Source organism: Nannobrachium achirus (assembly GCF_963921795.1).
Source record: "Nannobrachium achirus genome assembly, chromosome: 12".
Classification (NCBI taxonomy): domain Eukaryota; kingdom Metazoa; phylum Chordata; class Actinopteri; order Myctophiformes; family Myctophidae; genus Nannobrachium; species Nannobrachium achirus.
The window spans coordinates 49,550,374-49,566,227 of record NC_137832.1 but is presented as its reverse complement, the minus strand read 5'-3'; the positions used below and the strand labels follow the sequence as shown (position 1 = coordinate 49,566,227).

The window sequence follows — 15,854 nt, the reverse complement described above, 5'->3', positions numbered from 1 at the left end:
AAATCTTGTTATTTAGATCTCTGGCATTATTACCTGAATAATTTAGGCATCCAGCAAATTGAATTTACGCTAATTACATTTCATTCAAGAGGATATTATGGTGTAAAACGTGTCTGTGATATTCTTTCAGGTATAATCACCCCTTGGCTTTGGCTTTAGACTAGAGCACCCAATGGTGATGGAAAATGTAGACTTTCAAAGGAAGCCTCTGCACGTTTTCTGGCTGCAATCACAGAGACACTGTCGAAGCTGCTGGCTTTCTGAATGTGCCAATTATTCCTCCGTGTTTCACTTTGAGGTTTGGGTTTATCTCTTTCACGGCGCTGTACAAGTCTTCAAAATCCTGATTCACAGTGATGTCCTGGAAAGAGACAGGGAGGGAGATGTGTAAATTCATTGAATGACTTCTGCAAGAGTGTATGTTCTTCTGTCGAGTAGAAACCTTGGACTGTATCTCTCCATTATTTGAACATTTTAATGCTTTTTACATAAACGAATGCCCTACTTCGTCACACTACAGTGTCACATAAACGTAGCAAAAAATAGCTGATCTCTCACAATGTGACACGGTCTGCAGTTTTTTTTCTCTTTTTTTTACTATAAAATATAATAATAATTAATCGTATTAACAAGCTTGTGACTTAGGCTCTATAATTGCGACCGTCAGGGAGCAGCTTACTATGAAAACCTCCACCGGCCGTCCGTCCGTCCGTCCGTCGGTCGGTCGGTCGGTCGGTCACACGTCACACGTCACACCTTTGCCCTGCTCATATCTCCACATCAGTATATAGGGCTTGTTTGTTTATTGTATGACATCACGCCACATCATCAGCTGTGGACTCTGTGATGTCATCGTATCGCATCAGTATATAGGGCTTGTTTGTTTATTGTATGACATCACGCCACATCATCAGCTGTGGACTCTGTGATGTCATCGTATCTCCATATATGGCCATCTCCGTATATGGAGATATAAGTCGTCCATGCCCAAGTATGGGCTGGTGAGGTCAGACTTTGTGTGATGCGTAGGTTATCTCCATATATGGAGATTCAACATTCCAGGTGTAACTATGGCTACCCGTATGACGTGAGAGGTGGAGGTTGTGATATTTGTGGAGATAAGCGACCAACGGTCGCTTATCTCCCGATTAGGGAGTCTTACTGGTGTAGCCTTTGCTGCATGTCTCTCCCCATCTCTCTCTCCCTGTTTCCTGTCCATCTCTACTATACACTATCATTTTTCCATTCATAGAATGGAGTTTTGGACATAAATGGTTTCCACCCGACAGCGACGGTATGCAGATAATGATAGATAAGTCACATGATGATGGCGTACTGAGAAGATGAGCGTCTCCATGGCCGACTCTGGGTTTCCCTGAAGAGACTTGAGGATCCCATAGCAGCCGGCACTCAGAATGGGATTCCGACCCATCTGACAAAAGAGAAATATAAAACCCAATCACAAATGCATGCTGGGGCATGTCAGCATACGATATATAGACATTAGACAACTGTAATTGATTGAACATGTGTGCCTTGATTTCAATTTGGGTTTCCACAAATTGACCTGTTCACATACTGTAGGCTATACAGATAAGCTGTCGCATTTTGTAACCCATTTTTCACCCAGTGCTAAACTGTAATCATGGGCGCTACTCTTCCTCTGCCAACCTGGGGAGGGCTCCGAACCAGTTCCTTTCCCCTCTGGCTGGCCAGGGGAAGGCAGTATAGAGACCAGGATTACTGCATGTTTTTTGTGAGGGTATACCTACCCTAGGGGATACAGGGAGAACATGCAAACTCCACACAGAAAGGCCCTTTCACCAGCCAAACCCACATAGGATAAAATTATGCGTATATTCTATTGACCACTCATAAATCATTGACCCCACCTTATTTCCCTCTACACAAAATATCTTCACAGAAAATAGCTTGTACGTTGACTATTTTCACCAAATATTCGCCCCCCAGAATAAGGAGGGATGCAAGGGTTCATGTGGTTAAATGTTGATGCAGTCGATTAGTGTGCATACGTGTATGCAGTCCCTTTATGTGCATGTCTCTGTGAACCGTGCTTCTGTTGACATTAAAAAAGCAGTGCAATGATTCATCTATTAATGTTTTATCAATGGATGCCCCCTGTTGACTTCCAAAACATGAGTCAGTCTTCTCCTGACAGCTTACGTTGAGGGATTTAATCGTCGTGTTTACTCCGAGGCCCATGGCAAGGCGGATAGCTCCTTCAGGGGGTATGCGATTGTTGCTGTGATGACAAACAAACAATAACAGCAAAAAAAAGAACACAACGGGTACTGGAGTGTGGAGCAAGCAATCTAAAAGGTGTTTTTAGATGATATTATTCAAAGCAATTTGGCTTCGGGAGTTCTGATGCAAACTTTCCTTTGCCTGGCTGGGACTCTAGTTCTGTACTTTGAGGTTACATGAATCATCACCAGCCATTAAGATGCAGGTGCAGGGCTTCAAAGATTGTTCTTTTGTACCTTTTTGCCTCATACCGTATGCATGACCAAAGAAGGTAAAAGATGGCATACTTGCCATTTCTGCCCCGATGATGAAGGGGAGGTCCAAGCCAGGGAAGCAACCTTTGCACTCTCTTGAACTCAAAGATTCGGTAACATGATTACCAGATCACAGATAACAAAGGTATGTACTTTATATTCAGCTCTTCAAGGACGTTGTTCTCTTTGAGTGCCTCTCCTAGAGCGAAGGCCCCCTCTTTCCCCATGCCGTTATACGACAAATCCAGTGACCTGAGGAATATGTTTGCCTGGAACACAGGAATGCAACACAGTGTCATTTTGCAAAACGTATCATCAGGAAAACAAAGGCTAGGCCGTCTCTCTTGTCGTGCGGCAACAAATAAAGACTTGGAATATTCTCTAACCAGATTACGTGAGGAGTAAGGAAACAGATCCAATTACAGAAAGCCAGAGGTATGGATCTGACATTAATAAGGCTCTGGGTCCCATATCTATCCAGCCTATCAGAGCAGCCTGCCATGCTCCATGTCTCCTGGGCCATGTCAGTCGTTAAGATGGTAAAGGCAAAACTGATTGTACTTCAGCACCGCCGCTCTTAGATGCTTGATAAATACCAGACGTGGCCTTTTCAAAGATTTAAACATTGAATCTGTCTTTTTTTGAGTGGTGCTAACCGCTCCAATACATGGCTTTCCAATATGTGGCTTTGTGTTGTCTTTTCCCAAGGGTTTTCCCATTGGATGAATGCAACTGGATTTGCCTCCTGTTACTTTCACTAGTGTGCACTTTGGAAGAGATTAAGAAACTGAGAAAGTCATGCATATCTGATCCGAAGCGCTGCACCGAAAAATTTTAATGTGAGCACAACTGTTTAGTGTTCACATCACACTCCTCAAACAAGATTATGAATTATGAATCTGTGATGTGATTACCAAGATTACCCAGTGTCACTCAGGGGTGTCATTTGGGGCATCAGGGGATGGCAATTGCCTCCCCTAGTGTTCACATTTAACCTCAAATTCAGTTATTTTATGCATACTTTCCCCAACTGAATTGTTTTTGCAGATGAATCTGATTTAATTGCAATCGATGCCAGTCCATCTACATGTTACATGTGTTATAATTTAGCCTTTTATTGTGGCATCCCAATATTGGGAATGTAAATATGCGAACATTTTCAAACAGACTCTCTTTTGACCCCCCAAACGGATATCGGAAATAGTTATCCACTATTTTCGCTATTTTAGAAATGGGGCTTAAGTGGTAAGTAACCTATTTTTGCAATCCCCTTTTCTTTCTAATGAGACACCTCTCGTGTCTGGTGTCTGCGAAGAAGTGTAAATTTGGGCTTTTGTGTTAAGATCAAATGTGGATGTCCTAGTGAGTTACCCCGAGGCCCTTGGCCAGCAGCACTGCTCCTCTTCCTCGTATTTCGTTCCAGGCCAGACTCAGTGATCTCAGCCCAGTGTTCTCACACAGACAGTCCCCTAGCTTCTCCCCTGAGAATGAAAACACAAACAAACAGACAAACAAGAAAAAAAAACGCAACACTGTCAACATATACCATATGCATGCAGCTTTATACGTTTTTGTGAACAAGGACATCATAAAATCTAAAATATTATGGGTTATATTGCTGTGATGGTGACAGGACCCTTCATTTAGTATGCAAAGTCTCAGATGCCAGATGGCCCGGTGGCAAAGGGACTACAATTTTAATCAAAAGTCTCTTGCACACCTGAATAGAATCTTTGTGACAGGTGTGTTGGTGGAGTACGAAGGAAGAATAAAAAACACCTGCACACTGTCTTCACTTGCTCAATTAAAAAAAAGGAAATATTAATTCTCTTTTGCACCTGTAAATGTGTGATGTAGCAATAAAGGTGATTCTAATTGTCTTGTTAAGAAGTATAGCCTTGCGTAGCCAGACGAATCTGCTATTGCAAAGAGAAATTGCCCTTATTGTGTTCTTTTGACTGAAAATGTCCTTATCAAGCTAATGAAAACAGGCATCTTTTGTATTCTTTGAAAGGAAGCACACTGATTTGTACAGTTAAGAGTAAGTGTAAGCCACTAAGGATCTATTTTTTACTGTGATACCTACCCATGATCAGCCTCTGACAGTAACATGTATATCCCCTCCCATCTACCCATCCAGTCCCCTGAGATCCCTGCAATGCATATTTCAATGTATGACAGTGCTGTTGAGCGAGGAGACCCGGGGGAAGGAGGAGAAACAAGAGATGCCCCCGTCAAACCCATTCCACTGAGATAAGATCTCTAACTCGGCTTTGTGAGAAAGCAATAACGCCAAAGCTGGAATCTCATAAAATGCCAGTGTGTTAGATCGGTGTACTTAACTCACAAGAGGCCTGTGTATGCAAGAGTGCACCCAAACCACATGTGGATAGCCTTTGATATTCCTACTGTGGGAGAGAGCTGAAATAAATTAAATGCGCGTATGAATCATAGCCGAGCACACAGAGATGAGACAAGCAAGGTGGTCGCTCTTGCAGTAGAGTGTTATTTCCAATTACCTGCATCATACACCCACACAATAAAATCCTCAGTCTTAATATGCCCATGTATAACTCTGACTGTACAAATGGAACCAAAAGTGTTTCGGTTCCATTTTCTTACGATCTGAGTTCAATTACACTGAGGATTTTGCTGTGCACTGCCTCCTGGCCTATCACTCTAACATAAGGTACCTGTCACAAAGCTCATTCACACGATAATTGACAGACGCTTTTTAATTAAGGCACATATCCTTGACCTTTGAATGCCACGATCTCCTACACAAGTCCTCCGACTGCCTTGCAAGAATAGGGCCTAGTCTTTAATGTAATCCATTACTGCTGGGCGTCGTGCAAGAGAACGGGGTCGGGGAGTGTGTGTGTTTGTGTGGGAGTTGGGATGGGAGGACCGTGGGTGGGAACAAGGTGTCGTGGGGATTACATGTGCATGCTTGAGCACAGACTTATTACTAGAGTCAGGGGCGTCACAAGGGGCGGAAAAGTATAGGGCCCAAGGTGGAGGGGTGTTAATTATTTCATATACTTTAGCTATTGAAAAATAGCAGATATACAAGCTCACAGCGTGGCACTTAATGTCGTGAAAATGGGTGCAAATCTTTGAAAATATGTATTTTTAAGCAAACATTTGTAACTGGGTTAGGGTTAGGGTTTTGCTTCTGTGGGATCCCTTGAACTAAATATTTTGAGATGGGGGTCCATGGCCAAATACATATCATTTTTTGGGGGTCCTTCACATGAAAAAGTTTGAGAACCACTGACAGAAGAAAATCAAGATTTTTCAAAAATAGCAGATCACTGCAAGCTTGTAGATCTGCTATTTTTCAATAGTTAAAGCACTAAATAATGTGTAATAATGCCTTCCCAGTCTAAATGGGTTAAACCCCCTACCCCTTTGAAGAACATTCATGGGGGGCCCGCAGTGAATCCTTGTACCCAGGGCCCAGAATTTGGTGCGACACCCCTGTCCCCCAGTGTCGTGCCGTGGATTTCTCTACTCTCCTGGGTACCACTGCAAGTGTATACCATTTAAAGATGGCTGATACAAAGTCCATGTATACAATCATTTTTATTTAATAGAAATATAGATGATGCATCTACAGTATGCAGACAAATTGACTCCTTGGTCCTGAGGGGTAATTTCTTATCCCCAGACCTTCCGATTAGGTAATTAATTTACACAGAAGCCCAGTGGGCATAGCAGGCGTACATGCAGCTGGTGTACGTCTGACCCTCAATGTTTCCTGCCTGAACGGGGAACTGAACTACTGTAAGTGAACGTACAGTGCAAATAGAGATAGGCAGTATATTAATTAAATGTATCTGAAATACAGTACATACATACTGTACAACCTTACATACATACCGTACAACCCATTTACAGGCAAAGTCTCAATCCATGCATCTCATCGGTGAAAGGAAAATATATATTATTAAAAGAATACAAACATATACATACATCTACAGTATGTTTTGTCCGGTTATTGCATGCATATTGTTCATGTGAATCGCCTGTTTTAGTTTAGTTTAGTTTAGAAGTAAACGTCTCAAGCTGAGAGAAGAACAAGAGAGGAGAGACGAGGTGCTCTTTGCAGTTACTGTTCAATTAAACCTTACAATGATAAGTATCTTGTGGCCACATCTTCTATGAAGCCTAGGCAACAAACGACAAGTTAAGTGGTCAAAAAGGTTGAGTGCTAAGAAAACAATGGAATGCTACAAAGCAACTAGGATACCATTGTAAACCTATTTTCTGTCTGAATAACAAGCTGTTTGTAAGTAAATGTGCATTTGAAACATGTGAGCAAGATACATCTACAGTCGTGTTTTTCTGGACTGGATTGATCCCACAGGAGAGATCAATAAAAGATTGATCTACCCATGTACCCACTGTCTGTCTGTCTGTCTGTCTGTCTGTCTGTCTGTCTGTCTGTCTGTCTGTCTGTCTGTCTGTCTGTCTGTCTGTCTGTCTGTCTGTCTGCCTGCCTGCCTGCCTGCCTGCCTGCCTGCCTGCCTGCCTGCCTGCCTGCCTGTAATTTTTTTCCTAGATAACAGTTCAACTTGCTGTATTTGCTGTGTTTTCTGAAGCATACAATGTTAAATTATTGATGAAAAGGAATCCCTCAGGCTAACTCCCAGCACACTCCGGACGAGCAAGGACATGATTAAAACAGCCTTTTAATGTCTCAGGGCATGCAACAAAAATAAAAGCATTTAAAAAGCCAGTCAGAGGACGCCAACCGGTTTCGACCTGCGTGGGCCTTCCTCGGGGCGTGACTAAAAGGAAGAGTCACATTAAATTATTGTTTTGGAATAGCAATGGCCATTTAGAAAGCAACAGAAGGCACCATAGATCAAAGAGAGCTGTCATTTGCTCCTAGCCTGCTCACAAGCTACAAGAAAGACAACCGCAGATGTTGTCACTGCGGTCAGTGGTGGACAGTAACAAAGTACTTTTACTTGAGTAATGTACAACCTGTTAAGCCCCAGGGGGGTCCAGGGGAAAAATCTGCCTAAAATGTATGCCCAAATTGGAACAGTTGTGGACAAAAAACTACCATGATTGTGGCTATATACTCTTGACTCACCAAATGTCAGCGAACCCCTGAAAATTCACAAATGCAGTGTCAAACATCACATTTCTCTTACCAAATTGTCCTGCTGTGATCATTTACCAAGGAAAAGATGATTGAAAAAGACCTCCGCCTATGGAAATTTTGCCTTTTGAATAGTGAATGAGCCTCAAGACCTCATTGAAAACATATATAGTGAATAGAGAAATTGTTCACCAAGGTGTCATCAATTGATAGGCAAAATTGTATGAATATACTCCAAACTATGTAAACTCTACAGATGTTTTAGTGAGAGTAGTGCTGTAGTATTAGTAATGTTAAAGTATAGGGAGGAAAACGATAAAAACGAGTAACAATAAGTAGTAATAATACTGTAATATGAGTAATGTATGGATGAAAAGTACAATGGCAGCTGATTATTATGCTGTAGGACCACTGTAACAATAACCAACAAAGAAATTGTAGTTTGATTTGGTCTCTATTGATTTATTGACATTTATTGACAGCTGTTCAGAGGTCAACACCTTTTGCCCCCGCCGGCGGGGGCATTGGGGTTCAAGAGGTAAAATTAAATGAATTTTTTTGAGTATCTGTACTTTACATAAGTATTTGCATTTTTCGATACTCTCCACTATTATAAAGAGAAATATTGCACTTCTGCCATTTCTAGGAATGGATACATTATGTATTAACCACTTGAGGGGATACAGAGGTCCAACCCCAAAATGAAAATTCGCATTCCTACACCAATAATTTGATCCATAGGGAACCACTACTGGTCATCAAAGTGTTGGCTTTGGAATGTGCCAAAAACAATAAATATCCATGAATTCAAGTCTCCATGGGTGAGTATTCTATAGAAAAAAGATTTTTCACTTTAAGCCCTATTTCAAATATAATGAAAAAAGCAGATCTACAAGCTCATAATGTGTCCCATCACTACATGTTGTGAGCTTTTAGTTCTGCTATTCGCTATTACTGATATTTTAGAATATGACAATAGACAATACTGAATTCTGGAAAAAAATAGAATTTGGGGGGGAAATATCAAAATGTGTAATACAGCAATGCACTCATATATGAAAAAGAAAATGTACTTTGTAATTTGTTCTTTTGAAAACTTGAGTATCTTTAAAAGCAAGTATTCCATTACTTCAACTCAAGTACAAATTTGACAGAGCAACTTTCACTTGTAGATGAGCAATATTTGACCTGGATTGGGCCTACCTACCTATACTTTGACCGGTAACACGCCATAATATAGTTAATGTAATTAACACTTAATTAACACTTACTAACACAATTAATTATTAACACAATTAATGATTGATTAATCCTCCTTTTGCACAAATTAGTGCATTGCAAGATAGAGGGCGCCAGATTCCTTTTAGTCACACCTTACCACTACTTCCTGTTCATTCACAGAGCATTGATTCTAGTCATTTTCTCCATTAGATTAAAGTGCTTTCTTTTCACTTTTTTCAACTTTTATTACTTGTCAAAATACATTTTATTTGTCTGCCTCATCTTTTTACCATCCCAAGTAATAAAAGTTGAAAAAAGTGAAAAGAAATCTAATGGAGTAAATGACTAGAAGCAATGCTCTGTGAATGAACAGGAAGTAGTGGTAGGCTGTGACTAAAAGGGATCGCCCTCTATCTTGCAATGCACTACTTTGTGCAAAAGGAGAATATATGAATTCATCACAAATTCATCATTAGTACTTCTACCACAGATTTAGAATAGACCGTGCATTTTACATTCTCAAGAGTTACAGATACTACCTCTACTTCCACTACTACCTGCTGCATCTCCCATGGTGTTGTGGCTGAGGTCCAGGGCCTGCAGCTTGGTGTTGGTGGTGAGGGCCCGGGCCAGGTGCTGGGCAGCCTGGCTGTTCAGGTGGTTCCCAGACAGATTGAGAGACACCAGGGTGGTGTTTTCCTGGAGCATGGTGGCCACGGCCCTGGCCCCGTGTTCCCCCAGCCTGTTGTCTGACAGGTCTACCTCTGGGATGAGGACATACACACACAACACAGTCAAATGATTTAGTCCAAAGAGAATACAAATGTAACCCCTACGACCTGTGGTTCTCAACCACGGGTCCGGGGACCACTAGTGGTCCTTAAGGGGGTTCCAGGTGGTCCCCAGCTATAAATGATGATCTGTAACTCTTGTGAATGTAAAATGCACGGTCTATTCTGAAGAAAACCTGGAGACTGGCACACCAGCCACTGCTTATACGGGCTGCATTCAGGCATTTAATGCAGCATGGTCCAAGTTTGGGATTTCAATAATTGGGTTTTATCACAGTCACTGCTTTCATTGCACATTACATTAACAAAATAAGAACATTATAATGATTTTAAAGTTTTTTTTAACAGACATGGACACGTCTTTCATCAAGTACATTTTGCCAGTATACTGATGACCCCTACTGACAGCAAGCCAGAGAGTTCACCCTGGAACGCATCTGTGACTGTAGATCTGCTATTTTCGAAGTCTTTGTATATTTTTCCTGATTCTGTAAATTCTATAAAAATAGCAGATCTACAAGCTGAGCTTGTATATCTGCTATTTTTCAATAGCTGAAGTATAAAATAATTCCAGGTCTTGACGGGTTGAATGGGGGAATCCAGGTGTAACAGTAGCACACAATGGGGTAGCGTGTGCTGGGTCAGAGAGGAGCTGAATGGTGAAATACAGTACCAGTAAGACTCCCTAATCGGGAGATAAGCGACCGTAGGTGGCTTATCTCCACAAATAGGGCAAAAATGTGTTTTTCCCAAATCTTCCTGATCCATGTTGATGACATGAGTGTAAACATGCTGTGTAGTGATATTCGTGATTTTAGGGCATAAACTGTAGGAGCAGTGTCCAAAAATGTGTTTTAAAAATCGGCCTGAAGGTGGCGCTAGAATAGGGCCATGTGAGAAATGAGGGGTGGGGTCTCCGCGTTGCCTTGGCGGACGAATAGGTACCGGCCCCGGCTCTCCCGGACGCTCCTAGCCCGAGTTACGGCATTTTATGTGCGCTGCAGTGGCAGGGGGTCCTCCACTGGGGGCGCCACCACTTTTGCATCCGTTCTGGAGCACCAGGAGTCGGTGGTCCCCGGGAATTCCCCGTGAGCAGCCCCGTTGGGGTGGTCATTTGGTCATTTTTGCACATTTGGTCATTTTTTACATCTGGGGGTCCCCCAGGTCCCTGGGGCTCCGGGGGTCCTTGGAGGTTGTAGTTTGGCAGGCAAGGAGTGTGTGTGTAAAATCTGGCATGGATCGGGTCAACAGGTGCGGAGATATAAGCAGGGAAAAAGTGTGACGGACTGACTGACTGACTCACTCACTCACTCACTCACTCACAGACAGCCGGTGGAGGTTTTGGTAGTAAATGCGACCTACGGTCGCAACAATGAGACAGACAGGGAGAGTCCAGTGCAATCACCTGTAATGTAACAGTTCTCCTTCAACATGTCAGCCATGGCTGCTCCGCCTGCTCCTTCCATCCAATTATCTCTCAGGTTGAGCCTCTGGATGCACGTGTTGGTTACCAGGGGAACCGCCAGAGCTGTGGTGCCCTGCACAAGTGATGTAAAGTACATTTACAGAAGTACTGTAAATCTTTGAGGTATTTACTCACTTTTTTATTTACCTGGGGTCCGAGGCCACGGTGCGTTATGGACAACTCAGTGTTTTGCGTGGACCGCAGGAAGTACGAGGCGGGCACCACTTGTAGAACTCTGCACGCCTCCACATAGCAGGACTGTCCTGTAGGGTCGTACGTCTCCCGCGTATCTGTAAATGAAGTAAACGAAGCATGAGCCAATGTGTGTTTTTGTCAGCACTCATGCATTACGAAATACCAATAAGAGAGAGCTAGAGAAAAACAAGTTTTGGTGTTTTCCTCAGGGCTCTATTCGTGTTCCATTTGGTAATTCCCTGGCATGAGGTTTGTTTCACCGTGTCTGAGGAGCTCATTCATACCAGATGGTTTTCACTTCTGGCAAAAAGAAAAGGAAAAAAGAAAAGCGTGATACAAAGGGCTGAGATGGAGTCATTAAGATGCAGGGCTCCACATGTGTGGGCGACAGTGCGTAGGTGTTTCTATTTTGTTTCACATTTCTGTTCCCTCCTTTTTCACCAATCATTTGGAGACCCTGTAGACAGAGGAAGAGTGAGACAGAGGCAGAGGGAGAGGAAAAGCGAGAGTGAGAGAGAGAGAGTCAGTGAGAGTGAGGGGGGGTAACGATTTAAACTGAGAGACGTGCGTTTGCAAAGCGAGTGCCAGTTGGAATTGGACCAACAGTTGAGAGAGCCAATGACTTTTACGCTCTTAACCAGGGGCTCTTATGCAAGGTGATGCTCGAGAGTTTGAAAAAGCCGGCAGGTCTGTGTGGTGTGGACGAAAGTGTTCGTGTCAAATGCATGACTCACGTCGGTAAGCCATTTCTCTCTCGGCTGTCAAAAAAAAGAAAAGAAAAAGAGACAAGGATGGGAGATTGTCGGGTGCTTTAGCTCTCTGATGCACTTTATCACAACGTCTATTAGCGACGTCACGTCGCCCACCCTTCCACGACTCCCGCCCTCCTTTTTCATTATCGACTCTGCCCCACCTTCCAACTCCAGGTCGGTGTCATAGTCCTCGCCTGCGATGACACACTCCAGCTCCTCTCCTTCACTGTCCACTCCTTTCTCCTCTTCTCCCTCTCCCTTCCCTCTTTCAGCCCTGTCAAGCACCTCCTCCTCAGGGCTCGCGTGGCGGCCAGTCGGCCCACGTGAGTCGACCCCCGCACGGGAAATGGTCCACTGGAAAGAGAGGAGAGAAAAGGCTTCAGGACAAATTGGCCATAGCTAGCTGTTATTTATTTATTTATTTGCTCCCAATTCTAGTCATCGCCAGCGTCCCCCATGTGGACACGCTGTGTCCTGTCACTGCCAACCTTCTTATCGCTGTGCTTTCTTTACAACGAGAGCAGCATGCCTCCATGACTCCGCCTGTGAAATGATCGCGATATGGGGCGTCATTTGGGAATTTGGCAATTGCCACCCCCTAGCGTTCGCATTTAACCTCAGTTTCTATTATTGTGTGCCTATTTTCTCCATCTCTGAAATTCTTTTGCTGACTAATCTGTTGTTTTCCTCTCCTTCAAAAAAAATATTTTAGTGTAAAAAATAAACAAATAAAATTGCAGCTTAAGTGGTCACCTTTTTTTTGCCACTCCCTAGTTTTTTTTTTCAGTGTATGGAACAACATCCGTGTTCGTTCAAGGTTTGTGCCACACAAGACACCCTGCATGCATTATTCTTTTTCCACCCACCCCGAGTCACGCATTTCTGTGAACTGACCACATAAAAGTGCAATTAACACAATCTTTCAAGGTGAGTAGCCTGTGTCTAATGAATGCACGGGAGAATGGAGGGGTCAAAGGTTTGATCCTTGAAATGAAAATAATCAGTCTTTAGTCTGTGCTGGTGAATTGCCTCAAGCAAGGAAACTAGGAAAGAGCGGCCGTGCGCATAGGATCATGGTTAAAAGCCACTTTTCTGAAGCGGTGAGTCCCTGCGTGCCTCGACTCTTGACACACCATCCTCTCTTCCGTCTTTGTACATTGTAAAATCGTCAGCTGTTAATTTTCCTAGGAGTTGAATTAACACTAAGGATTTTTACAGAGTAGTCAGACACGCACACACGCACGACACACACGCACACGCACACGCACACGTACACGTACACGTACACGTACACGTACACGTACACGTACATCCACATGCACCCTCACACTCACACAGATAGAATCGCCTACCTGGTGGCCCACCTGGCTTAAATCTTTCTCAGGTGTGATTGGGGGTCTGCTGTCTCTCTTCTCGCCCTCTGTCTCAGCGTCATCATCCTCCAACACAGAAGGCAGCAGGGTCTCTGTGGTCAGCTTCTTCCCATGGACCATGGCTTCAGCGCTGCATGGGGACTCAACTTGAGAAGGGTGTGTTAGTGACACTTGGATATTATTTTTTAGCTAGGTTCACTTTTATAAGATTCAGTGTGTGTGTGTGTGTGTGTGTGTGTGTGTGTGTGTGTGTGTGTGTGTGTGTGTGTGTGTGTGTGTGTGTGTGTGTGTGTGTGTGTGTGTGTGTGTACTGGGTAAAATCAGTGCACTGGTCTACTAATCTTCTTTGTGGGAGGGTCAAACTCGTGAAAAAACTGTTAACTGCCAATCGAATTGGCTTATTGTAGAAGCAGCTGGCTCACTTCCTGGTGCCCAGGAGCCAATAGGATCCGTATAGTGTTTGGTTGACTTGCTGTGTTGACACGTTACCATGGAGATGAGTTTAAGTGTTTCTAGGACACCATGGCTCTCAAACACTCCCATGTCATGGACCCCCAAATTAACCCATTATTAAGACTTCTAGAATGTCTTCTAAATCCTAATAGTTTTCTGAAAAAAAGTGTTTCTTTATCAGTGGTGCTACACTAGAATTATATGTATTTGACTCGGTGAGGAAGGGAAACAAATATCTATCTAACAAATAGCTTTTTATCAAATTACTTTTATATAGCGAAAATAGCAGACCTATAAAAGCTCACACATGTTGCTTGCTTGTAGATCTGCTATATTTGCGCTACACTATTGTGCATTGAAGAATAAAATAATTGAAAAATCTATAGAATAATCACTAACAAAATAATCAATTGTTGCAAAAAGTATTTTAGTGTTGCTACTTTCTCCAAAACAATTCAACAACAAAAACATCAGCAACAAATTTTTATTTAAATGCTTCTTTTTATTGGTAAGTAAATGCAAAGTCCTTGCAGCTGATGCATCAACATGGAATATGCGTGATCCGTTACACAACAAAGATCCTTGTAGCAGACAGAGGCTGTTTGGGTCAGAGGTTATCCATAGCAGCAGACATACATAAACAGAGAAGAAATTAGCAAAAAATACCTTCCAACACCTTTGCTATCCAGGCCTCTTTAAAACCACATAAAATAGACGATCTACAAGCTCACAACAAGTTGCATCGCCTGTAGGTCTGCTTCTCCCACTAAATGACACTGGCGTATGTTGGGGGTATAATTTATTAAGTTCCAACATCTGGCTTTGTCCAGGCTCTGAAGAGTGGCCTACATTTTGGCACAAAGCGTTCCAAGTTTGTTGGTCACATTGGCCAAGCTTTGCAGGATGCTTAATGAAATTAACTCATAAATAGCATCATTCAATTCACACTAGGTGTGATTCTTTGGGAATGTTCGCCTACAACATGTCCAAATATAGGCACGTAAGTTAAGCTTAATTTAGAATGACCTAAAAAATAAAAAAATAAAACTACTAATAGAAGTCATTTTTAGAACATGGCCTCAGGTTTAATGTGGTAAAAGCCTGGACGCACACACAATACAGTCCAACTGACAGACACAGTGCTGGTAAATAAACAGGAGACACAAAAACGCCATGCATCAAGTCATTGCAGCTGTTTATTTGAGATACACCATAGAATAGGCCTTTGTTCTTTTATATATCAAGCAAAAAAAGACATAATACCCATTTATATAATCAAAATACATTCTTAGAAAAGGTTTAGTGGTACTCTTTTTTTATATACTTTGAATATATATATATGTGTATATACAGTATATATACTGTATGTATAAGATATATACTGTATAGAAGCTGTATCTTGATTTATTTTCGTCGTGCTGCACATTTTACATCACAGAGTTATATCGACGGCTCTTTGATTCAATTCAAATAAACCTGTGCAAACAAATGATTTGGCGGAAACATTCATCCAGAAGGGATTACAAAGGGGATCAATGGAGAATCACCCATTTCTCCCAGTGACATATTCTCTGCATTGAGAACAGAGGCGTAAATTGGGTATGCCAAGGGGGAAAAAAATGTATGTACTATAAATTCATCATGCCTGTTGTTAAGGTACCTTAGCTTTTGCTGAACTGACGCCACTGATTGAGAACACATAACTGTTTCATCATCATGCCGATTAGCAATTTTTTATTTGTCTCCCAAGACAAGGAAAAGTGGAAAAAAACAACAACACTGAAGCTATAAAGAAGAAAGCTGCAGGAGAGTTGGACGATAAACTATCCGTGATCTAAAACTCATTTGAACAAACAGAACTAAAAAATATAGTCCTTGCATGTATCCACATGGCAGCGCTGACTTGTCGGAGCACTGTCTGCAAAACCCATGCTCTTCCTTTGATGGCTGGCAGTGGCCTCTTGCCTCCCAT

At 42.4% G+C, this 15,854-nt stretch overlaps 1 protein-coding gene across 1 annotated transcript; it reads right to left on the bottom strand.

Annotated features, from left to right (window-relative positions):
• Positions 1–229: 229 nt before the first annotated feature.
• On the bottom strand, positions 230–13,549 carry lrrc74b (leucine rich repeat containing 74B; the record flags this gene model as incomplete). Its single annotated transcript, XM_080738717.1, has 10 exons — positions 230–361; positions 1,337–1,432; positions 2,185–2,263; positions 2,673–2,788; positions 3,891–4,000; positions 9,411–9,617; positions 11,050–11,182; positions 11,257–11,399; positions 12,218–12,410; positions 13,409–13,549. 10 exons carry the CDS (start codon positions 13,547–13,549, stop codon positions 230–232), a joined length of 1,350 nt encoding a protein of 449 aa, XP_080594843.1.
• Between the last annotated feature and the right edge of the window lie 2,305 nt (positions 13,550–15,854).